Below are 25821 nucleotides of genomic sequence, written 5' to 3'. Positions count from 1 at the left end.
CTTTAATTTTTCTCTTAATCCATCAGAGGGATGATGTTTCATCAAAGAACATGACAGTGGTAGTCTAGGACAAGGACAGGCAGCTGCTCCTTGCTGTGTCCCCTAAACACTGGGAGAAGCTGACAATTACTTCCTACACTTAGAGCCTCGGTTTTCTCACCTCTAAAGCAAAGGTGGGAATATTCACCTTGGAGGTAAAAGGCTATGTAAACCCTAAAGTGCTATGTACTTGTAGCATACTGCCATCGATGTCATCGTCATCCTCATATTGTTATAACTTGATGATCTATTGCCAGAAAAAAGAGGAACTTGACTTAACACGCTGCCTTACCAAAACCCCTTTGGGATTTGGACAGTGACTGCAGAGCTGTGGATCTTGCTTCTATCTCTTGAATGGTCTAAATGATTAAATATGGAAAATAAACCTAAGCTTAAATTTTATTAATTGAAGCAAAGGAAAGTATGGTTTGATATGTTCTTTAAGAGAAGACTCATGACATGTTGCTTGGGGCATTTTTAAATTTTTTGCAATTTGTTTTTGGTAGTAGTAGATTGACTACTTTGCATTTATTCTCATCCAATAATTTAGGTTTTTAAAAAATATGATTTTAACCCTTTGGCACTCTTTGTGTGAATGTATGAAGGTATGGCCTCTGTGAGAAATAGTGTGGAGATTTCTCAAAAAATTAATAATAGAATTACAATGTGATCCAGTGATTCCACTTGTGGCTATATATTCAAAAGAACTGAAAGCAAGATCTCAAGACATTTGCACACCTGTATTCATAGCAGTATCATTCATGGTAACCAAGGGGTGGAAACAATTCAAGTGTTCGTTGATGGCTGAATAAATGAACACACACATCATGGAATACTATGCAACCTTAAAAAGGGAGGAAATTATGACACCTGATATAATATGAATGAATCTTTTTAAAATTTTTTTTAGTTGTCAATGGACCTTTATTTTATGTATTTATATGCAGTGCTGAGAATCAAACCCAGTGCCTCACACATACTAGGCAATTGCTCTATTTCTGAGCCACAATCTCAGCCCTGAGGTTGTGAACTTCGAGGGAAATGTGCTACATGTTGCTAGTCACAAGAGGATAAACTCCTTATGATCCCACTTTTCTGAGGTACTTGTAGTAGTCAAATTCAGAGAGGTATAAAGTAGAATGGTGGTTGCCAGGGATAAGGGGAGAGGGGCATGTTGGGGAAGTATTGTTTAGTGGGTACAGAGTTTAAGTTTTGTAAGGTGAAATGAGTCCTGAAAATGTATGATGGAGATGTTTGCACAACACGAATATACTCAACTCCCTTCAACAGTATACTTAAAAATGGTTCAGTGGTGAATTATGTTATGTGTATTTTATTATAATTAAAATAACAATTTTAAGTCCTTTGGGTATAATCCGAGGAGTGGGATAACTGGGTCAAAAGGTGGGTTCATTCCAAGTTTTCTGAGGATTCTCCACACTGCTTTCCAGAGTGGCTGCACCAATTTGCAACTCCATCAGCAATGTATGAGTGTGCCTTTTCTCCCACATCCATGCCAACATCTTTTATTGCTTGTTTCTTGATAATAGCCATTCTAGTTGAAGTAAGATGAGATCTTAGAGTTGTTTAAATTTGCATTTCTCTAGTTACTACAGATGTTGAACACTTTTTCATATATTTATTAATCACCTGTATATCTTCTTCTGTAAAGTGTCTGTCCAGTTCCTTGGCCCATTTATTGATTGGGTTCTTTGTATTTTTGGTGTAAAGTTTTGTAAGTTCTTTATAAATTTTGGAGATAAGTGCATGTGGAAAAGATTTTCTCCCACTCTGTAGGCTCTCTTTTCACATTATTGATTGTATTCTTTGCTGAGAAAAAAGCTTCTTAATTTGAGTCCATCCCATTTATTGATTCTTTCTTTGATTTCTTGTGCTTTGGAAGTCTTATTAAGGAAGTCTGATCCTAAGCCAACATGATGAAGAGTCAGACCTACTTTGTCTTCTATTAGGTGCAGGGTGTCTGGTCTAATTCCTATGTCTTTGATCCATTTTGAGTTGAGTTTTGTGCAGGGCGAGAGATAGAGGTTTAATTTCATCTTACTGCATATGGATTTCCAGTTTTTCCAGCACCATTTGTTGAACAGGCTATCTTTTTCTCCATTGTATGTTTTTAGCTCCTTTGTCAGTGTGAAGTGTCTATATTTATATGGGTTTGTCTCTGTGTCTTCTATTCTGTACCATTGGTCTGCCTATTTTGGTGCCAATACCATGCTGTTTTTGTTACTATTGCTCTGTAGTATAGTTTAAGGTCTAGTATTGTGATGACTTCTGCTTAAAATTAGCATACTACAGTAACACAACCACATCAGTGTTTAGATCAGCTCAATTCACAATAGCTAGATTGTAGAACCAACCTAGATGCCCTTCAACAGATGAATATATACATAGTGGAATATTATTCAGCCATAAAGAAGAATAATGTCATGCATTTTCAAATAAATGGATGGAATTGGAGAATATCATGCTAAGTGAAATAAACCAATCCCAAAAAAACAAAGGTCAAATGTTTTCCCTGATAAGTGGAGAATGATATATACTGGGGGTAGGGGGTAGGGAGTGAGAGAAGAATGGAAGAACTTTAGATTATGTAAAAGGAAATGAGGGATGGGGTATGAAAAATGGTGGAATGAGACAGACATCATTACCATATGTACATGTATGATTACATGAATGGTATGAATCTACATTGTGTACAACCATAGAAACAAAATGATGTACCCCATTTGTGTATGGTGAATCAAAATGTAGTCTGTAAAAAATTTAAAAATAAGTAAATAATTAAAAAAAACAATAAAATTTAAAAACAAAATTTTAAAACTTTTTAGAGTAGAACATGTATATATCAACTGCATTACGCTTTAATTGATTATGTATGTATTCACATACACATGTGTACACATACACACCTGCATACCTGCATACACATGCATTTTGTAAAATTGAATCCCATCTAATACACACTTTTTGTATCCTGATTCATTTCTCTAACTTAAAAATCTGTAACTTTACAATCTTTAACTTCCTGGTTTCCAGGTGTGCAATGGTTTGGAGCAGCCAAGGAAGCAGCAGCGCTCCGATCTCAATGGACCCATTGACAATAACAACATCCCAGAGGTAATATTTTCCAAGGATGAGAGTTCTGTGGCTGGGTCCTCATGATGGAGTTGTCTGCCCCATCACAGTTAACTCACTCTCCATAAATTTCTTGTCTCACCCAGTACCTGGGGAGAGAGGTTTGGGTGGGAGGAGGTGAGGGTGCGCTGACCTGGGAGAAGAGAAGAAAGGGTCTTCTTTGATCTGCAGTCACGCCACACAGTGCTCATGTGCTGCTGATGGTGTGTTGGGGGATCATTGGTCCTGGATCCGATAGAAACTCATTCTGCCCCATCATTCTATATGCATGTTGAAATCTGGGTTTTGCAACAGTGGTGCCATTGACTTTTAGGGGTAGATAAGTGTTTATTTGGACCACTGTAGGATGTTTATAAGCATCATTGACCTCTGCCTTCTATACACCAGTAGCTCATACTCCCCAACCCAGTTAGACAACTAAAAATGTCTCCAACCATTGACAAATGTCCCTGGGGACAAAAATCACGCTGGTTGAGAACCACTGTTCTAATCCAAACAACATTGTTTTAAGAAATTATCCCATATAAAGTAGCACTGCCATGATGGAGGTTATTAAAATGAGCACTTAAGCAAATTATCTCCCCTCTTTGGGTAACATAGACAAGACGTTCTAGCTTTGATGAAATAACTATGCCTGGCATGGAGTGGCATCCAGTCTCTTTTATCTTACTTTTAAAGACATTCTCAGAAAGTGCTTATCCCACCAGTTGGAGAGCCATGGAGTTGTGTGGTCTCTGGGCTCCCTTCCAGCTTTTGCATGCTAACCTGAGGGTCCCTGAGTTTTAGAGGATGTGCTTTCGTGTCTCTCCCAAGCATCATGCTGCCTGCATGGGGCTAGCTTGCTGTACAGAGCTGACTTCTTGGGAGTACAGCCACTCATGGGGTTAGGCTTTTCCAGTGATGGTACACATCTTAGCCGAGCTCCTATGGGCCATCGGTTTGCAACTAGTATATGTCTCATTTTTTTCCTATTTCCTAACAGACAAAGAAGGTGGCATCATTTCCAAGTTTTGTGGCTGGTAAGTGACTTTGAATTTACCTCTCAGGGGCAGTTGCATTTTATGTCAAAACAAATGGTGCTCTTGTCTGTGGTTTTCTCCTGCAGAGCTTGTCTAGAAAGCACATTTTTCCAGCAAAGTGCTTGAGCATTTGGTTCTTCGAAGGCTGCAGAAGTTCACTGAGTGGGGAGGGGAGATCCAACCCATTTGCCTGCTTTGATACAAAGAACAGTAAAACATTCATTTAATTACACCCTCGTTATTTGCATCATAGATTAACACCAATGCCTGAATTAATAGATTGAAGTGCGTCTGTATAAGCAGCTAATTATGATCCAATGCTTTTGTTCAGGTTGGATATAAAGGCTTCCAAACCCAGGCTGTTGTTCTTTTTTTAGAAACTTCATATCCCTTTACCCGCCCATGTTTTTTTGAGGAGGCTGATTGTGTATGTCCACATTCAGTGAAGAACAAAAGTGATTGATCTGTTCTGTGTCACTTTTTGGTGTGGAGGCACACCTGCTTAGCTGTTGATGGACCTGACTTTGTGTGGTCTGCAGTGCCTCAAGTGTCCCCATACGCTCCTTTTAGGAGCTCCTGTGGGTTGCTTCTGGTGGTCCAATATCAGAGCAAAGAGCCTCTTGAGAAGGATCTTTCTCTGTACCAGGAGGATGTCTCCTGCCCCTGCTAATGTGTTACAATAAACAATGTGATTTTATTAATTATTTCAATAAGCTGGTAATTAATTCATATGAATATTTATGGGAGTAAAGTAAATCAGTTTTCAAAATTAATGACTTTAAAATTTTTCCACTCTTCTTTTCCAGTAAAGACCTAAAGCCTGGGAAACTGACCCCTCCATTCCCCTTTAAAAGACTAGTTTGAACCAGGCTCAACCAGTTCTAACCAGTTCAAAATGAACCAATTAATTCAAACTAATTTTTCCTATTATAACTGTCTGAATGTTGCTCAGATTAGATGAAAATCAGTTTTAAGCTGTCAGAATCAATACTTAGAATCCAAATAGACTTGATTTCATTTCAATCAGTGCAAATAGGCTCAAATGTCTAGCAGTGTACATGTGTTTTTAAATATGTGTTTCCTAGTTCAAAGTGGCTCAACTGGTCTTCATCAAGTCACAAGAGGTTATGAAGGTTCCAGGTCAACTGGTTAGTTGTAGTTTTCCAGGACCTAATAATTGGCAGGAAGAGACCACATATCCCCATGTCTCCCCACAGCAGGATTTGATTGGGTTACTGATTAGTATCAGGCAACATCTCATAAGCAGCACATCTCTGCACCACTTTCTCTAGTGCTCAGGAGCCAGGGTGGGTGTGTCCCAGTCACGCTGCTCTAGTGAAATGAGGTCTATGAATCTAAAGTTTGCTTTTCAGTGAATCATAGCATCATTTGGAAAGAACCCCTACAACTATCTGGGGAGATGATTTGGGCATAAAACTTCCCTGGCATATGAACCAGTCTCATACCTGCAAGGAAGAGGAGTAGAGTTCGATCCGGAAATGGTGTCATTGCCTACGGTGCCTGTCACTCTAGCTTCTAGCATTCTGGAAGACTCATTTCTCTGGACCACCTTAGATACTTCCATTCCAAATTGAAACAAGACTGGATGCTTCTGACTGATTCAGACTGGTTAAAACTGCTTGTGACCAGCTCACACCAAAGTGAACAATCTTAATTTAGAATTGTTCCAGTGGGAGAGAAGTTCTAAAGTGACCTTAAGGAAAAATACATCCCTTTATATTAGATAATCTGTATTCAGCAAAGGACCCAAATCCTACTCAGCAACAGGAAGAGGGCATCATAAAGATGGTGTAAAATCATAGAATGTAATGAATGTGAAAGGACCGTCCTGAAGTTAGCACCTTTATCAGTTAGGAGTACATTTGGGTGCCAAGTATCAAAATACCCAACATTAACTTGTATAAGTAGGGAATTATGTGTCTAGCACAAAGAAGTCTAGAGGTGAGTGGCTGCTCATTCAGTGGCTTTGTGATGTCAGGATCAGCATTTTTAGTTCACTTGGACTTGTCCTTAGGCTTGTAACCTCATCATTACACAATGTCTGGATAGCTACAGCTTTTACTTCCTGTTCCAGGTAGGAAGAAAAGAGAAGGCCAAAGGTACAAACCAGCTGTGTTGTCTTCCCCTTTGTATTAAGAAATCAAAGGTTTTCTGTAGATAAAGACTGAATGAAATTTTTTGCATGAGAATGTTATTTTTTGCATGAGAATGACCTTCTGTTATTTCCTTAGCCTGTTCTGTAGGTAACCTGGAAGGTAACTGTTCAACTGTGTCACTAGGAAGCACTGCAATGGCAAAGACAGTATCTTTAGGGGGGAATTATAATGCTCAAGAGGTGTCAGAGTTTTGGACTAGCCACAGTGGCAGGCATTTCCCTTTGAGGGGATCCTGAAAGCTACACCCAAAGAGTGGTTATAAAAGATATTGGCACCTGAGAATTTGAAGCTTTTAAACTGGATGATTTCCATACATCTTCTTTTGAATCCTCATAGCTGAACCATTCAGGGATCCACTGAGATTAGCTGTGTGAATGTTACATGGGCTTCTATATGGATTCCTGTGGAAGAGATGAGAGGCCAACTGCTTTCTGTCTTACTCCCTCTGAGTAAATGGCTCCATATCTAATTGGATCTTAGAGAACTCCCAAGTCTGAATGTTCAGTTGAATATTGAAAGACCTTGGAGATCTCTTCCACCCACTTCTTATCTCTCATCAACCAGAGCTATGTCAGCAGACAGCTCACAAATTTTAGTGTTGGCGGGAGAATCTAGTGGCTTTCTATGAAGGAGGGAAGAATGTTTGGGAATGAGTGTTGAGTGAGCAAGCCTGCAGTGTCCTCTGCAAAACCTGCTTCAGTTGATGATCATTTCAACCCCATGTGCTATTCAGTGCTGAGGTGGACATCAGAAGAACTGGGAAGAGCCCATGTGAATACAGCAGAGAAGTGGGCCTTCTCCCTCATCCATGTCTGAGAAGTGGCCCTAGAGAAAGCTTTCCTGGAGAACAAATGAGGGACAGCCTCTGACTCCAATCTATGCCTTATTTGAGATTAGATAGTTGTTCATGATAATTAAAAACAAAACCAACAATTAAAGTGAGAGCATCTTCATCTTAACATTTATAGGGCTTAGTGTGTTTCAGACACTGTGTGCTAGGTCTATAGCCTGTCACCTGGTCAGCCACTACATGAGGAGTATATACTTTCCACCATACATTATAGATTTGAAAACTGTGGCACAAGTAAGGTTAAAGTCACTAGTCTGATATCCCATAGCTGATGAGGGGTAGGACCTAGACTTGGACCCACATTGACAACATTACTTGACAGTATTACTTCTTAGCTGGGGATATAGCTCAGTGATGGAGTGTGTGCTTAGCATAGGAGAAGTCCTCAGTTCAATCCAAAGCACCAAAATAATAAACATAAAATGATAATGAGGATTGGTGAAACGTATCAGCTGCTTACATTGAGCCAGGTATAGTCTAAGGGTTTTAATATATCAACTCATTGATCACTGGAATAACAGTAAGTTAGGTGTTGGCCTAGAAGAGGAAACAGGCTCAGCAAGGAGAAATATGAACTTGAGGTTGCCAGATAGTAAGTGGCAGAGCTGGGGTTGGGACCCAGGCTCCATCTCAGGTCATCACCCCTACACCATACTGCCTGAGCGATCTTCAGCTGCAGCTGGTAAGGAAAATCCTTAGCTTAGAGAAGATACACCATTCAGATTCCCAGGAGTTCGCTGGATGAGAACCTTCCAGATATCAGAGCTCTTGGACCCTGTCCATGCCCAGAGGCACAAGCCCTCTCTCACCAAAAGTATTCCCAGAAACCATACCTTGCCCCATGGAAAATGCTTGGGGCCTCTCAGACCAGGAAAGTTCATACTGCAGTTAAAATCTTCTTGAAAAGTGCTAATTGCACAGAGGACTCATGGTGAACATGGGGAGGAATGTGTAGTAGGAGGGCAGGCACTTCCAGGATGTCCCCTACTGCTGGATATGGTGGCTGGCAATAGCATAAGTCCCAAGAGGGCCCAAGAATCATCACCTCTGAGCAAATATATGTAAAAGTCTAACTTTTACACAAAGTTAGACAAGTGCTTTTTAAAATCAAAAGGCTGGTATTGGTCCCAAGCAATAGAACTTAAGAGTGGCAACTTTAGTACAAAATAGCAAAGACCATTAAATCATATTCTGTCCCTTATACTTTGTGCTCCTCCAAATCTATCAGTCAAAGCTCATGTGAGATGTCCTGAAACCCACTGCCCCACCCACAGCTGTAGGCTCCTGCCAGCATGCGTTGAGCTGCCCTGGGGTCTATACCAACCTCAGTATAACCTGTCAACCTTCCACGCCTATATCCTGGCCACGTGAAGGAATGGGGACTTCAATCACTGGAACTTCTGGGCCTGGGGCCAAGATTGCCCCTCATACCATCCTTTCAGAGATCCCCACTGTGATAAAGCCATCTTGCTGGTTTCATACAATAGGCATTTAGGAGTGGAGACTTGGTTTTCTCTTAGAAGTAGCAATTGGAGCAAACCTGTTCAGGAACAACCCTATCTTGAAGACACCTTGTGCTTTCTTCCTCTTCTGTGAGGCCAGGGCTCCTGAGCTGACATGGCTTCAGGGTGCTGTTGCCTGGAGAACAGTGTTAAGATGATCTGTGGGGCCACAGGGACATGGAAATTCCAAATAGGGGTTAAAATAAAAGTAAAATGACTTTTAAAGGGTATTTTTAAAGATTTTGAAAAAATAATGCTTGAATCAGATCAGGAGTCACAGAGGCAAAAATGAATTCCGTCCTTGAAATCCCAATGAAATGTCCTCTTTTTCTGCCTGTACATGATAGAAAACTTTCATTACAGGCCAGTTCATTTCATTCCAGTTCTTTTCTGCAATGGACATCACTGCTAAATTGCTTGTGAATCCTTTCGGTGGGTGGGGGTCTTGTAGTGTGGAAATATGCCAGCCTACACAGACCCTTTCTTAAAATAAATATTTGCCTGGCCACATGGGTCTGCATTTTGCTCCTTTATTTTTTGGCAGATTTTGGAGATGGTAAGTCCACCTGGTTATTTAAACCCGGGATCCATTCCATGGACATGCAACAGAATATTAACCAATCTACTATGCCCCAACTCTCACTTGATTGCCAGTCAGCATAGCAGTGGGCAATCTCATGGATATGTCTTTGTGTTCAGGTGTGAATTCTTTCACAAAAGTAGTTCCTGGATAAAGCAGAATTACAGAACAGGAACACAGAAACCTTTTTTTTCTTTTTCTTTTTTTTTTTGATAAACATGGTCAAAGTGCCTTTCCCAGAAGGGACAGTGGACAGTACCCTTGCCTGTGGATGAGAGTGCTGGCTGCCACAGTCTCCAACACTATGCCATTCAGCTATCTGATCTCAGTCCCAGGTTGATGGATATAAAGTAATATCTTTTGGATTTCACGTGCATATCTTTCATCATAAATGAAGTCAAATACCATTTAATGTGTTTATAAGTAGTTTGTGTTTTCCTTCTTGAACTTGACTTGTATGTGTCACATGTTAGTTGGTTTCCTGTTGCTGTGACAGAATACCTGGAACAGTCAACTTATAAGGAGGAAAGATTTATTTTGGCTCAGAGGTTCAGGGATTTCAGTCAATCATCACTTGGCCCCATCATTTTGAGCCTGTGGTGAAGCAGGAATGTGTAGTGGAAGAGAGCTTCCTGTCTCATAGCTACCAAGATGCAAAGAGCAAGGAAGAAGAGGGGCCATGATCTCTATCTCCCCTCCAAAGACATGCTCCCAGTGATCTAACTTCCTTCCACTAGCTCCGAGTCCTCAAGGTTCCACCACCTCCCAACAGCACTGTCATGTAGGGACCAAACCTTTAGCACATGAGACTTTGGGGGACATTTGAGATCTAAACTATAAAGTATACTGTGCCTATTCCTTAATTTTGATTTCTTCCTGACCGTTTTGGCATACAGTTGGCAAATAATCATATAATTGAAGGTGTACAAGATGAAATTTTGATACATGTACACATTGTGAAATGATCTGTACAATCTATCTTAATAACACGCCTATAACCTATCATAGTTACCTTTTATGTATGTGATGAGAACACGTAAGATCTACTCTCTCGGCAAATTTCTAGTATATAGTCTGTGTTAGTCAGGTTTCTGTAGCTGTGACCAGAATACCTGATGAGAACAACTTAGTAGAAGAAAAGTTTATTTTGGATTCATGATTTCAGAGGTCTCAGTCCATGGTGGACTGACTCCATTAGTCTAGGCTTTAGGTGAGGCAGAACATCATGGCAGAAGGGTATTGCTAAGCAAAGATACTGAACTTATGACAGTTAGGAGACAGAGACAGAGGAAGAGGAGAGCCAGGGACAAAATCTAATCCCCAGGGCACTTCCCCATTGACCTACTCTATATAGTTACCACCAGTAATCCATTTAAATTATTAATTCATCAATTAATCCACCAATAAGGTTACATCCCTCATAATCCAATCATGTCACTTATGAACATTGCTACATTGCCTAATATGAGCTTTTTGGGAGGACACCCATATCCAAACCATAACATAATCATCCCTTGGTACCTGACAGTGATTATTCCAGGATCCCCCTAACTACCAAAATCTTCAGATGCTCAAGTCCCTTATAGAAAATTGCATAATGTTGGACTGGGGCTGTATCTCAGCGGCAGAGTGCTTGCCTAGCATGTGAGGCACTGAGTTCGATCCTTAGTACCACATAAAAATAAACAAATAAAATAAAGGCATGCTGTCTGTACACAACTACAAAAAAAATTTAAAGAAAGAAAACCTGGCATAGTGTTTGCATATTAACCTATGTGCATACTCTGATGGACTTTAAATAATCTGTAGCTTACTTAATGATACTTAATACAATGTGAATGCTATGTAAGGAGTTGTTACACTGTATTGTTTAGGGAATAAAGACAAGAAAATGTCTGTGCATGTTCAGTACAAATGCTATTTTAAAATGTTTTTTAATGCAAAATTGTCTGAAATCAGATACAGAACCCATGGACATGGTGGGCAGTTAACAGCACTCACCATGCTATACTTTAGATCCCTGGAACTTATTTGTCCTGTAAGTGATGTTTGTACCTTTTGTCCAACATTTTCCCACTACTTCCTCCACCCCTACCCCCAATCAAGAAACTGGGATTTTTTTAAAAAATATATTTGTATTAATTTATGTGTAAAGGAAATGAACACTTTATATTGTTAAAGTTTTTTCCAGGTTACTGTTGTCCTTGATTTGTTGTATATCATATATTCTTTTAACTTTACTGTTTTATGAAATCAAAAGTATTAGCCTTTTTCCTTTGATGTTACTGAATTTTTGAGGTGAGCATGACCTTCATGATCCTGAGATTATTTTTTAATAAAAATTTCTTCCAGAACTTTTATAATTTTATTCTATATTAAATATTTGATTTGTCTGGAATTTATTTTGGTATATGGATACAGAAAGAGTTACATTTTGAGCATATTTTTTTTCAAATAGCTAGCCAGCTGTGCCCAAAGTATTCAGCGCATCTTTCCCTCAGGGTTTGGAAAGCTGCCTGTTCCATGTTTGTCTGGGTCTGTTTCTGGATGGGTTAAAGGGACCGTCCATTCCGACTGCAGACCCAGACTGCTTTATTGGCTGGCAACTTGGGGTGCATTTTATCACCTGGAGACTCATTTCTGCCTTGCCACTGTCATGCCTTTTCACAACTTCCCTGGATAGTCTTGCATGTCTGTTTTTCCAAAGAAACTTTCAAATCAATGTGTCGAGTTACACACTAAAAATTCTTATTGGCATTTTTATTTGGCATACATAAAACTTACCTACTGAGAAAGAAGGAAAATGTCCGCTTTACAATATAGAATCCTCCCAGTCAGGAAAGGATATATCTTTCTATTTCTTCAAGCTTGTGTATTGTATGTTCATCCATAAAGTTATTTGTAAAAATCCAACACATCTTTTTTGTCGGTTCCTTGGTGTTTTACATCTTTTATTGTTTTTGTAAATGTTATCTTTTATTTCCTTTTTTTTTCTAACTTGTTGCGTTTGTAGGTACAAATAAAGCTATTGGTCTATTGTACATGGTAATTTGAAACCATTGGCTTAATGAATTCTTTTTATTTTTCAAAAGAGACTTTTAGTTGTTTTCTTGTTTTTTTGCGCCCCCCGACATATAATCATACCATCTGCAAATTAGAATGATTTTTCTTTTGCTGCTTCCTTTCTTGTTTTCTGTTACTACTTCTTGTTATCTATTTGAATTGCATACAGCAAAATAAATAATGCCCTTTAACAGTGAGATTTACCTACTACTAAAAAATAACATTGCTTTGAAACATCCATTCTTTTGGTTTTAGTTTTAATAAAAATTGAAGCACATATAAAAACAAAGAGAATACTATACCTATCACCATGTGCCTATCACTATCTTCGGATTTACCAGTATTTAACCACTTGTGAATGGTGGTATATTCTTCTATAACTCCACACTTTCCCAGATTTTTCTAAAACAAATCTGATCTCATACCATTTCCTCTAGTTCAAATATGTACCTCTAAAATAAAGGAACTCTATATTAAAAAATAATCCCAATACTATTATCACAACTAAAAATTAGTTGTCATTTCTTTATGTCATTAAATACCCAGTTAGTGTTTGCACTGCCCCCATTCTGTGGCCTTTATTTAATGGTGATCTGAATAAGGTCCATGTATTGAGATAGGTTGATATATTTTTTAATCCTCTTCTGTCTCTCATTTTATAGGTTCTCCATCCATTTCTCTTTTGTCTTTTTTACAATTGTTTTGTTGATGTTGTGGAAGAATCCGCATCATTTATCCTTTAGAATTTCGTGCAGTCTGGGTTTTGTTAAGAGTAACCTAATGATGTCATTTAACATATTCCTCTGTCCTCTGTGACCAGAAGAGTGGTGGGTTTTCTGTTTGTTTGTTTTTAGATATAGAGGTTGAACATATTCACTTTCATTCTCTGGGTGAAAAACTCCTTCATTGATACTGTGTTCTTCCATCAGGAGGCACATGATAGTTTAGTTGACTCTTGGTGATATTAGCAGTGATTAATGATCCTTGTCTGGATCCATTCATTGAATACTCTGATTCCATCATTTTCATTGATGAGCTGGACTTCTTCAACAAAAAGAAACTTTTCCTTATCAAGTATTTTGTCACTCTGAGATGTAGTTCATATAAGAAAACTAGTATAAATATTGATTCCTTCTCTTTAACAATTTTTAAATTAGTGAGTTGCCCTAACCATCTCTAAAGGTGACCAGTGAGCTTTTATGTGCTGTCTTTGGAAACTCTCGGTGGAAGCACGTGGTGTGTTTTAGTGTGCTGTAGTTATGCATATTGATGCTTCTGTGTCTCATCTTTGGCCAACATGAGGCTGTTTAGGTTGGTTCCTATCAGTATGGCCCCAGAAGTCTTTGAATAGCATTTTTGCTTTCTGGTCTGACTAGATAATTCCAGAATCATCTTAAATACTTCAAGTCTGAAACCAGTTAGTTCTTTCTCTGAAGAATCTTGTGAAATAATATTTAGATACTATGATTTGGGCCCTCTGGATGCTTAGTACTTCAGATTTGGTTTGAGGTTGGGAAATATGTATATGTTGTAGGCAGTACCTAAAATGGTCTCCACTGATCCCTATCTCCTAGTGTTTGTTGCCTTATGTAATTTCCTCCCTTCAAATGTGGGCTGGACTTGTTGACTCCCTTGTATTGAATAGAATATGACAAAAGTGATGAAATATTACTTCCAAAATTAGATTATAGAAAGACAGTGACTTCTGTCTTACTTGCCCTTTTTTCTCTTTTCTTTGCTTTTTCTTTCTAAGGGAAACAAGCTACTCTCCTGTGGTTGTAAATGACCCTCTTGAGAGTCCCTCATGGCAATGTGCTGATGTGTCTGGCCTCATGAGTAAATTTTTAGAAGAAGCCCTAAGATGCTACAGCCTCTGTGGCCATCTTTAACTGCAGTCTTGTAAGAGCCAAGCCAAGCCTGTGGTGCCAGCTAAGCTACACCCACATTCCTGACCCTTAGAAACTGTGAGACAATACATGAATTGTTTAAAGCCACTGAATTTGGGGGTGATTTGTTATGCAATAAACAAAGGTGAAAAAATGTACTACATTTTTAAAGATAAACTATATCATGATTCATGCTGATACTTGTCAGGACTATCAGGACTATAAGATTCTTATATTTGTGTATTCTTTTGCCTATGCCCCAAATTCTCATTCTCAAGGACAACAGCATGATTATGCATTTGTTTTATTCTGCTAATCATACAACACTCTCAGAATAACAGTATCAGCACTGCCAAGGACACATGGCTGTAGATTCAATTTATGATTTGTTTGCATTTACTTTTGTCTTTAAAGTATAGCCCAGGAGGGATGTATGATCAAATGACTGCTCTGTTAGTCAGCTTTGCATTGATGTGACCAAAATACCTGACAAGAACAACTTAGAGGAGGGAAAGTTTATGTTGGGCTCATGGCTTCAGAGGTTCAGTCCATGGTTGTCCTATTTCATTTGCCTGAGCCTAAGATGAGGCAGAACATCATGGCAGAAGAGCATGACAGAAGAAAGCTGCTAAGCTTATGGCAGCTGAGGAGCAGAGTGAGAGAGAGCCAGGGACAAAATCTAGTCCCCTGAGGCATGCTCTAAAGTGACCTACCTCTTCCAGCCATGCCACACCAATAATCCATTTAAATTATTAATCCTCCTCATGGATTAATTCACAGATGAGGTTACAGCTCTCATAACCTAATCATTCCACCTTTGAACATTCCTGCCTTAACATGTGGGGTTTTCCTGGGGACATCTCCTATTCAAACCAAAACAACTGCATTTTACAATATTTTGGCATAGTTTTTTTTTTTCCTTCCGTGATTGTGTCACAAATGGATACACATTTAGATTCATTTGTTTCTGTTTTCCTTTAATTTTTAGGAATTTACTTTTTTGTTGAACTTTGTTTTGTAATTATATAAAATACTTGCATGGTTCCAAAGTCAAATATACAACATGGGGTATAGGCAAACGGCTCAAGTCTCTTCCTCTACCCCATTCTTGCATTTATCTCTTCCCAATTTGGATAGCCATTTTTAACTTTGACATATTATTTTCTTATTTTTTAAGTTGTTTCATTTTTGCATAAACTTTTAAAATTTTTCTTAACCAATACATAAAAGCATAAACATTGTACATGTTTATGGGGTGCCATGTGATGTTTCAGCATATATATACATTGTATAATGTTTAACACATGCATTTTTTATTGTAAGCATTATCTTTCCCTTAGGTAAATGGTGTGATAGATACCCTTTTCTCCATCTTGCTTTTTCCACTTACTACTAAATTCTGACCATGATGCCAAAGTTCTGTACTGTGCACAGCAGTATGTAGAGGATGTTCTGTAGAATGCCACTGTTGGATAAATGCCTCCTATTCAGGAACACTTGGGTGGCTTCCAGATTTTTGCTATTACAAATAGTGCTGCAGTAACAGCCTAAGCATAGATCTTTTCCTGATTTTGCCAGGTTTTTAAAATTTATTATGCTTTTTCTGGGAAGTCATTCTTCCAGATACAAGTTTATGCTGAGGCAAATCTGGGCACTGGATTGAACTTGGCCTTGACCTTCCTTCCCTCATTCCGTCATGGCTTCTCGCCTCCCAGCAGCCAGTGACCTTATGTCACTTGCTGGGTTCTAAAGTGCCACACTGTGGAACTCCAAAGCATCCCCTTCAGTGACAGCCCAGCTGGTGCTGCAGCTCAGGGCTGCCTCTCCTGGTCGAATGTCCTGCAGGTCTGGTTTTACAGACAGCATGTTCTCCTTCCTGTCAGCCTTGTGGGATCACTTTTAACAGGCACTTCAGTGGGGCACAGGCCACTGGGGGCCAGGAGCATCTGAGTCTAGGACAAGCAGGTGTGGTGAGGGAGGTGGTGGAGGTGGCAGAGCCTTTCCTGGGCCTGGAGATCACACACCTTGGCTCTCAGCAGAAGGTCCAGAGTTAAACCCAGTTATGTGACCCTGATACCTGTCCCCTCTTCCCATTTGAAAGACCCCTTTCCAGGGGCTGGCTTTTCTGCTGACCTGGATGGCCTGCCGAGCATGCGATCTCAGTGTTCCCCCTCCTCTGTCCCATCAGAGCTGCAGCCCCTTCTTCAGGTAGAGGCAGGTGTCCCTTTGCACATTGGCACATCTGGTATCTGACATCTCCTCTCCTGCATCTTTCACTTTCCTCTCCACTGACTCTTGAACCCGTCTGTCCATCCTGCATCTATGCATAGCCAACAACTCACCTTCTTCTTCTCCTTCTGAATAAGAATTGGGGGATGACTGCCTCATGGTCTGCACCTTCCCACACTCCTCCACCCTCTGGCTAGCTCTTGCTCCACTCTCCTCTGGAACTGCTCCAAGGTCACTGCTGGCCTGCTTGTCACCATGCCCAGTACATGAGTGCTTCTTGTAACCCTCCTGCTAGCACAGGCACAGATGGACATGAGTCCCTTTCCAAGCCCCTTTTCGTGGCACTTGGTAGAGCTGGCTTCTGGGTCCTCCTCCCCCCGCTCCCCATCAAGCCCTCCCCTAGATGACTCATCATGCCTGTGGCTTCTCTTGGCACCTTCACACAGTTCATTCCCTCATCTGTTCCTTTGACTTGGGCTCCTGAGCCAGCTGCCTCTGGAGCTTCATTTGGAAGCTGCCCTGGCCCTGCATGCAAACTTGTCCAGAATCCCCACCTCCAAAGGACAGTCCTCTTCCAGCAGCTCCTTCTCAAGGAGTGGCAGCCTCATCCATCTAGCCATGCAACCAGCTTTCCAGCCCTCCTTATCCTCATCTTATACCCAGTTCCAACTTCCAGGCCATTCGAATGGATTTCAGTCTGTCCGTATCTCCACCCTCATCACTCACTTGCTGGGACTTCCTAGGAGCCTCTCAGCTGCTCTCCATTCTTCTTCTCTGTTGTTTTCCCCTCTGTAGCCACAGTAACTGTGCCACTTCCCTAATTGATGCCCTGGAGTGACAGTCCTCTGTGTGGTTCCAAGGTCCTCACATTTGGTCAGCACTCTCACTGACTTGTTCCAACTGATGGCCCATCCTGTGTCAGGCAATCTAGACTTCTTCTAGTTCTAAAGTACAACTCTCCCTGCCACCCCAGGGCCTTTGCACCTGCTCTTGCCTCAGCCCAGAAAGCGTTTTTCTTTCCCTTCTATGATTCACTGATTCCTTCTCATCCTTCAGGTCACATCTGAAGGGCACATTCCTCATTAGGACTGGTCCCCTTTGTTGTTTCTTCTCTAGGGTTGTGTCTTCCCTTTCTGGTATTCACCATGGACCTTCCAGATACATTTGTCTTGTAACCAGGAGATTAACCTTTAACCTGCAAACACCATATTTTCTTTATGATATAGGTCTTCAAACAATGGGCTCAAAATTTCTGAAGACCTAAATTGGAATAGTAATCTGGGGCAAAGTCATTTCACCCGACTTGTATGGTCCTTATTTATAAAATCGGGACAATAAGGTCTATTTCCTGGGGTTGTTGAGGATTGGCTGGGACTATATCCTGTCACACAGAGGGCTGGTGCTTAGGGAGCAGGTGCTGCACATGGGGTCTCCTGTCTGAGCAGAGAGCATAGATCCTAAGATGCACCCCGTACCCCCATCCTTGGTTGTGCTACACCTCTTTCTACCCAGCCACCTGCTCTGAGACCCAAGGAGAGGCAGGTCCTGGTATCTAAAAGATCATGTGGAGCCAGGCTGGTGATTGGAAGCCTCTACCCGATACCCACACACAGGATCATCTTTCCCAGAGGGGACAGAAATGAGGAAGGTTCCCTGGTATGTTTCTGCCACTGCTTCACTGTCCAAAGAATGGACAGTCTGACAGGGCCTAGGGTTTTCCTAACAGGTGTTTTAAACAATGGCTTCTTTAAACTGGAATACCTTATCCTTCTCCAACCTGTACAGATACCCGATCTGTAGGCTTTTGTTAAGTCAGAGATACATCCTGAAGAGGAGGAATCACTCACTGGATCTCCTTTAAAATGTCATCTTTATTCTTTTGTCATTCGTCTCCCTCTGGTGGTCTCAGATCAGGGTTAGTGCAGGATTGAGCAAAATAAGGACAATTTATACCCATTCAGGACCAACTGCTTTCATATGGTGAGGAAGTTGCTTGATTTTGGTTTTGCATTTCATGATTGGAGTTGACAGACATGAACGTGGGTCTAAAACAACTCCTCACCCCTTCCGAACACTCTTCTGCATTTGGCTTTCCTTCCCTCACACCTATGAGGGCAGGATGCAACTCTGCAGGTGAGTCTATGGCAGCACTGTTAGAATGGTGGTTTCCTACTGGATAAAAGGCCAAGACGGGCATGAAGAAGGGCCCAAGACACCCCTGGCAGAGGTGGGCATCTGTGGCGTTACAGCCAGGTCATCGGATGCTTCCCTGGTCTTTCCCAGGTAGCAGACATCCACTGTCCAGCCACCCTTCCCACACAGGAGTGTTTGCCCCCAGGTTGTCCCAGATCAGATGAGGCACACTCCAGAGGGAGGGGGAGCCAGGCCTTCATAAATCTACTTGGGGACATGGACTGGAACAGGAGTGTGAAACTCAGTGAGGTCTAGAGAGCTTCCAAGGTCACCTTGGGAACTGGCAAGGGAGGAGTCAGAAGGCATGGCCTTCAAAAGTGGGAGTCCATTCGAAAGGCAAGACCTGTCCCACCGCTCCTCGAGGACTGGGGTCCTCAGGGTGCCATGCATACATAGGTCATGAGGACACTTGTCAGGACAAGCCCCAGGTGCTGACTGAGGGTGTGATGCCCATGGCATCTCAGGGTGGCTGGGAAGACCAGCACTTTCCTGTAGGACAAAGTGACACTATCTTCTGGTCAGTAACTGTCATTGCCTCAGGTCCCACTGAAGGACTTGGGCATCACTGTGGGATGGCCCTAGACAAATGATGAATGCTCCAAACCATGTGTACCGGGGAGAATGAGGCCCAAGGGCAAGGCAACGTGATGTGGTAAAAGCTGGGGACCTTCAGTCCAAGGTCCTAGGGGTCAGGATGGAAGGTGCTGCTTGTGACTCCGTTCCCTCTATTGAGGTGACCTCTGCTTCCCCCTCACTGGTGAAACTGGAGTACAAACCACTGCTGCTAGTGGACAGAGGGGCAGGGTTTCTCCCCTGACACCACCCCTGTAAGCCCTGCTTGGTGCATCCATGCCTGCCCAACTGGGCGAGGAGATTGTCTGTTCCAGAATGAGAGCCAAAGTGCCTGAGATAGAAGGAAGACCCTGGCCCTGGAGCTCTGCAGAGATCTGCCTAGGCTTTGGGGACCAGTGTCCTGAGCAGCCTCATGAGAAAGCAAGTCCAGGCTTACGCCTTTCAGAGGGGCTGGCCTTGGAAGGCTTCCGCCTTATTTGCTTCTAAAATGGTGACACACTAGGGAGGAGGCAAAAGACTCATGCCCTCCTCACCCCGCCCGGGCTGGCACAGCTCCCCCAGTCTTCCTTTCAGTATGAACATGCCTGAATCAATCCCAGGACTTGGTGAGCCCTTCTCTGAACCTGTCCTAAAGCTATACAGGGTCCTTCTCCTGTCCCCTTAGTTCCTGAGGTACCCCTGGAGCATGTGTCCTGGGCCCAGTGTGAATAGGTCCTAGGATCAGGAGCCTGAGGGATTGCAGGTTCAGAAGTTGAAGCCCTGAGCTCTCTTTGGTGACTCTTGAAGGACTTTCTTTGAGAGATATCACCACAGTGGGGTGCTCCTTCTCACTCCCCAATAAGGGCTGAAGAAGTCAGCTCATGGAGTAGGGTCAGCTCTCTGGACCAGGGCTCTGGGCCACTAGATACCAGGGTTACCTCCCACGCAGGTCCCAACACTGTGTTTAGACCTTCTAACAGTCACTCTTTAGCACATGTTTGGGCTTATGGTAATGACAAACACTATATTGCTTTAGTAATTTAAAGCACTTGGCACCAAAACTGTTATTGCCCACTCTGCCTCCAGGAGCGCTGTGTTCTATCTAAAGGCCTGGCTGCCCTGCCACTTCCAGCAGGTGCACAGCCCCAGTGTATGTGGCCCTGTGAACCCCCAGTCACAACCTGCCCCTGTGTGAGAGGCATACGTGCACAAGCACATGTGCATTAGGGTGCACGTGTGACCAACTCTGTGGGACAGGGGCCACTGACCCACAAGGACTTTTAGAGAGGTGAGCAGAGTCAGGGGCTGGGTGTGCTCCCTGAGAGTCCTTGCTGGGCTGAGGTCCTGCCGTGTGGCTGTAGCCATCTTATTCTCTCTCACCAGAGCCAGCACTGAGTTGGAGGCCAGAATGGATAGCCTGAGGGGAATGTAGGAAGATACAGTGACAAAGGCATGACCCCAGCAACAGGGAGGGCGTCAGCGTCACTGACCCTTAAGGAGAGGTAGTGGTAATGGGATGACACAGAAAGAGTGAAATCATACACCCAGAAGCTGGTGTAAGGGCTTTGCCAGCAGACTGTGGGAGTGACTGGAGCGTCCATCCACTGAGGAAGGTCAGGGAGTCCCGGGGACATCAATGGCTTCTGCAGGCCAGGCTGGCGGCAACAGGGTCTTCAACTTGGTCCTTGTGTCTGGCAGAGACTCCCCCGCCCTTATTGAAAATCCCTTAAGTACAAGTGGAGGAGCTACAACCTCTGGGGGCTTCAGGGTGAGGTTGTCAGAGTCCGTGTGAGTCTGTGGTTGCCTTTTTGCATCTGTGGCTTTCTGTGGTTTCCTGGTGTTTCAGCCTGATGTATGAGCCCGTGGGTACGGACCTTTTAGACACTTCTTAAAGTCCAGTGCTGACGTTTGTGGAAGTGCAAACATAACATACAGGTGCTCAAAGATGTGTGCCATGCTTTTAGAAGAACTAGAGTGTCGGAGGGTTATTTAGACTATGTGGGCAGTGTCAGTCTGGTGCCACTGGAACCTCAAGTTTACCTCTCAGGTCACTTCAAGGTGACTGATGACCCACTCACTCTGACCACTTGCTGAGAGTGCAGCACCCAAGCAGCCTGGTTGAGATTGTGAGCAAAAGTTTAGGATACCAAGCTCTGGGCTTTCTGATGTTGGGATGATAGGGCAGTGAAACTTTCCTTGGCATGCCGTGGGCACTTACCTCCAAATAAGGATACTGGATTTTGAGACTTAGGGACATCAACGTTCTAATGGAGGACCCAAGAGGCTTGGAGCAGTGTGAGGATGAAGGATCTGACTTCTGGTCCAAAGGATGTTCAGTATTCAGAGGGAAGTAGACTCATGTTTCAGTTCTGGCTGCTTCAACAGAGAACTGTGTGGCTTTTAAACAGCAGAAATGTGTTTCTCACAGTCTGGAGGCTTGAAGTCCAAGGTCAGAGTGCCAGCATGTTCAGGCTTTGGAAAAGCAACGTTGATGGTTGTGGTTTATTGCCTTTCACTGTGTTCTCACATGGCAGGCAGAGTGAGAGGGTTCCTTGGGACCATTAGAGCACCAATCCCATTTGTGAGGGCGCCATCCTTAAGTCTAACGGCTTCCCAAAGGCCCCACCTCCTGATACCATCACATTGGGGCTGAAGATTTCTAGATCTGAATTTGGTGGGAGGATGGGGACATAAACATGCAGTTCATGAGTCCTGGTGTGACTTAAGAAGGGGAGAGTGGTGAAGTGATGGTCAAAGGGCCCACTGGATGCGCTGGCCCCAGGTATGGGGCATTGTTAGCAAACATGGATTCCATGGGGTATTAGGGACAATGGCCAGGCTGGAGTTCACCAGGGGAGAAGATCATGTGCACAAACAAGCATTTCTTTCTAGGCCTTTGGCTTTGAAAGGCAGGAGAGGGGGCCCACTGGAGATAGTGGTGGAGGTTTTCTTGAATCTACCTGGGGAGACTGGAGGAGGTTTCAAAGCTGTAGGGAGTATGCAATTGATAAGACTTGGTTAGGTGCCCCAGGGACAGAGGAATGGGCTTATAGGTGGTCCTGACTCTAGCTGGAACTTCACTGCTGAATAGAAAGTCCGAAGGAGGGGGTTGGACTTCAGCCACGTGGCAAAGGAGAGTGCAGATGAAGGAGGGACAGCAGAAATTCAAATGGAAGGAGGTATGAAGTTGCTGGCGCCTGGGGGTGAGGCGGTGCTTTCTAGAGAAAGGTGTCAGAGCTGCTGAGAAGTTTTGAGGGCCTTTGGGGCCATGACTTTACAATAAATGTATAATGGTAGCAATATGCCTCATTATAAAGGACAGTTTTTTAGCCCAAAGAAAACAGGTCAGAGTTTTGCCTAACCCTGGGACAGACAGACTGGGCAAGGTAGCAGAGGGTAGCAGGCAGATGTTACTGAGGTGGCAGACAGTGACATCCTCGCTGGGGGAGTGATGGTTTCAAGCAACAGAGGGAGTTGGAGGTGAGACTATGGAGCAGCTGGCCAAGGGAAAGGACAGGTCAGGAGGAGGTGCTTGCGACAGGGCTAGGGCAAAGTTCCCTGAAAAGAAGGCCTCTGGACAGGAAGCATGTGGTGCCGGGGTGATGAAGGCAGCCAACTTGGTCCTGAGAGGAAGGCAAGTGATATACAGGCAAACTTGGTGGCTGCTGACTACAGCCCCAAGGCCAAATCCTCCGGACTTTTTTATATAAAGTTTTACTGGAACAATGACCGCACCCACTCATTTCCATATTGTCTAGGACAGTTTTTGCAGCTCAGGTAGAGAAGTGAATCATTGCAACAGAGACCACAGAGCCTAAAATAGTTACCATCTGACTCTTTATAGAAGTTTGCCGACCCCTCACTAGAGCGGTGCTGCTTTGTATAGGAGTCCTTAGCTGCTAACACATGGTATTTTGTTTTTCTATTAATTAAAATTATAGTCATACCTCAGAGGACTCCTGTGGATACCAAAATCTATGAATACTCGAGTCCCTTATGTATAATGCCATGGTATTTGCACAGAACCTATGCACACCCTCCTGTATACTTTGAATCATCTCTAGATGACTTATAATACTTGATGCAGTGTAAAGGCTATGAAATAGTTGTTATACTGAACCATTTAGGGAACGTTGACATTGTACGTGTTCAGTGCGACCCAGCCATCATAAGTCTAACTATGTGGAACATGATCTGAGGTGAATTGAACCCACAGATGTAGAACCCACAGATGCAAAGGGACAACTGTAAATACAAAAAAGATTCAGTCCTCAGTTGCAGGAACCATACGCAGTTCAAGTGCTTAGCACGCAGGTAGCCAGAGTCTCCTGTGCTGAACAACACGGAGGTAGACCATCCCATCATGGCAGGAAGTTCTGTTGGGTCACCATAGTCCAGAGGCAGCAGATGAAACTGGGACCATGTCACCCCACTTGGGCCTGAGTTTTGTCGGAGGAGAGTTTACAGGCAAGAGTCCCAGAGCACAGAAGAGGAGGAAAAAGCCAAGAAGAAGTAGAGCATGCACTTTCAGGTCACCATTGTGAGTTCCAGGGCAGTCTGGAAGGTACATAAAGTGCTGTCATGTTTGGGAAATAGTGCCTTCTAGGTTACAGCACATGCCTGTCATCTTTGAGTAACAGTCACCTGGGATACTGGAATGGTCCCCAGGACACTGTTCACGTGGAGTTTTCTGTTTTCTGACCCACGTGTTGATTTTTGCACCAGGCACCAAGGGATAACAAGAAAATAAACTGGCTTCCCTTGGCTGGCTGCAGATTCCTGAAGACTCAGTGCTTTTTCTTCACCCCTGTCCTGGCTGCCAAGTTCCTTGTGCTGGGACCAGGTGTGTGAGCTTTTGCTTGGGGCATTTCTCCCCTTGGAAGACACTCACTCTGCTTCCTGCTCAGTTCCAGGGCCCTGTGAGCCAGAAGACCTTATTGACGGGATCATCTTTGCTGCCAACTACCTGGGGTCCACCCAACTGCTCTCTGAACGCAACCCTTCCAAAAACATCAGAATGATGCAGGCACAGGAGGCCGTCAGCAGGGTCAAGGTAGGAGTGCTCCCAGACCCAGGGATGCTCACTCAGGTGGGCTCCTCTGGGGAGCACTGAAGTGGAGGAGTGCAGAGGAACACAGGTGTCCTATCCAGCTCTGATTCACTGTCTTCGGCACAGAGAGGGGGAACAGCCAAGGTGCCAGCGAGGTGGAGGAAGACCTGCATATCGGCTGAGCAAATACTAGACTGGCCACAGAGGCCACTCACTTCTTAATAAGTCCTTAATGGCCCTCCCAGTCTCTCGGAAGCACGTTTTAAAAAGATGATCAAAGCATTCTAGTCACAAAGCATGTTTGGAGCCTCAAATCCCATTTCAACAGTATGTGTATTTTTAACCTCATCCAAAGTGCTTCCAGAACAGGGGGAAAAAATAAATCATATTTTATTTAAATTCATGACCTCAAGAAAAACTCTGGCTTACTTATAGTTCTAGATGCATGTTGGATTGTCTGGTTTTGAACAGTGGGTGAGGTTGGGCAAGGGGAAGATGTGGCCATTTCAGCAAAGCCTATTGGGCTTAGGAGGGAGGGAATGAACAGTCTGAGATAGCTCCCCCTCTGGTCAAGCTGGGGTCTGCACTTCCTATATGTCAGCTCCTCCCCTATCCGGCCATTCACTAACCTCCTTTATTGGAGATAAAGGAGAGCCATGAAGCGTCCTTGGTGGTCAAGAGAAAGCAAAGCAACCAGGAGACCTGGACCCTCTGGCTCCTGACACACCGATTGCTGTCTTTCCCACCACTTGCATCTCTCCTCAGTTGCACTCTCTGTAGATGGGGTGATTGACGATTATTTCTAGCACTGAAAGAGCATGTGTATGGCTTTCCTTTGATTAGTCTGTGTGCTCAGCACAGACAGTGTCTGTTCCCCTGTCCCTGCAGGGGACCTATGCTTGATGCCAGGCCTGAGTACTGGGGTGTTGAGCACAAGGCTGAAATAACTTTGCTGCCCTTCTTCTCTTTGTGCCCAACTGCTTTTCTTTTCTCTTTCATGCTGCTCAGAGGATGCAAAAGGCTGCTAAGATCAAGAAAAAAGTGGTGTGTAGGACCGTTGTGACCCTGCAGCTGTGGTGTTTGCTGTGTGACCATGGCTCTGTGCAATGGGGGGTTTCCAGTGGGAATCCAAACAATACTGAGAAACAGCTTTTCTCTTCCGTTAGTGGGGGAATCCTAGACATTTGAATGAAACTGAAGACACTATGATTTTTCATTTTTGTTTTTTTAATCACTCACTTACAGAAGAATTAAATAATTACTCCTTTTTATTTTTCTTCTTTAGACTATCTCATAGCCTAGAGCATGGCTAATGCTGTGAAGTTCCTCTTCTATGTAGACTTTTTAAAATGTGGCATTTGATATGACAGTGTGTTGTATTTCCTACTGGGCCTACCTGGGCCTCCTATACAGCATTAATTAAATTGTTCTGATATTTACATTTATTAAGTTTCATTTACTAAGACGGGACCATGATTAGCTTAGTTTGCCTGTGAGCTGCCTTTCTATTGAAAATCATTTTTGAGGG

The 25821-nt window shown here is 43.1% G+C and overlaps 1 protein-coding gene across 7 annotated transcripts in view; it reads left to right on the top strand.

The window, feature by feature from the left end:
- Apba2 (amyloid beta precursor protein binding family A member 2) overlaps positions 1–25821 on the top strand; it is a 265008-nt gene that overhangs the window by 215306 nt on the left and 23881 nt on the right. For 6 of the 7 annotated variants that reach the window (XM_047542149.1, XM_047542150.1, XM_047542147.1 and 3 more), the window contains 4 exons: positions 3094–3174; positions 4175–4211; positions 24151–24296; positions 25302–25337. In XM_047542149.1, coding sequence (XP_047398105.1) covers positions 3094–3174; positions 4175–4211; positions 24151–24296; positions 25302–25337 — 300 coding nt within the window. The remainder of the gene's footprint in view (positions 1–3093; positions 3175–4174; positions 4212–24150; positions 24297–25301; positions 25338–25821) is intronic. The other variant, XM_047542154.1, reaches the window with a different exon arrangement.

Source organism: Sciurus carolinensis, chromosome 2, assembly GCF_902686445.1.
Source record: "Sciurus carolinensis chromosome 2, mSciCar1.2, whole genome shotgun sequence".
NCBI classification, from domain to species: domain Eukaryota; kingdom Metazoa; phylum Chordata; class Mammalia; order Rodentia; family Sciuridae; genus Sciurus; species Sciurus carolinensis.
This window is presented reverse-complemented; position numbering and strand designations above follow the sequence as displayed.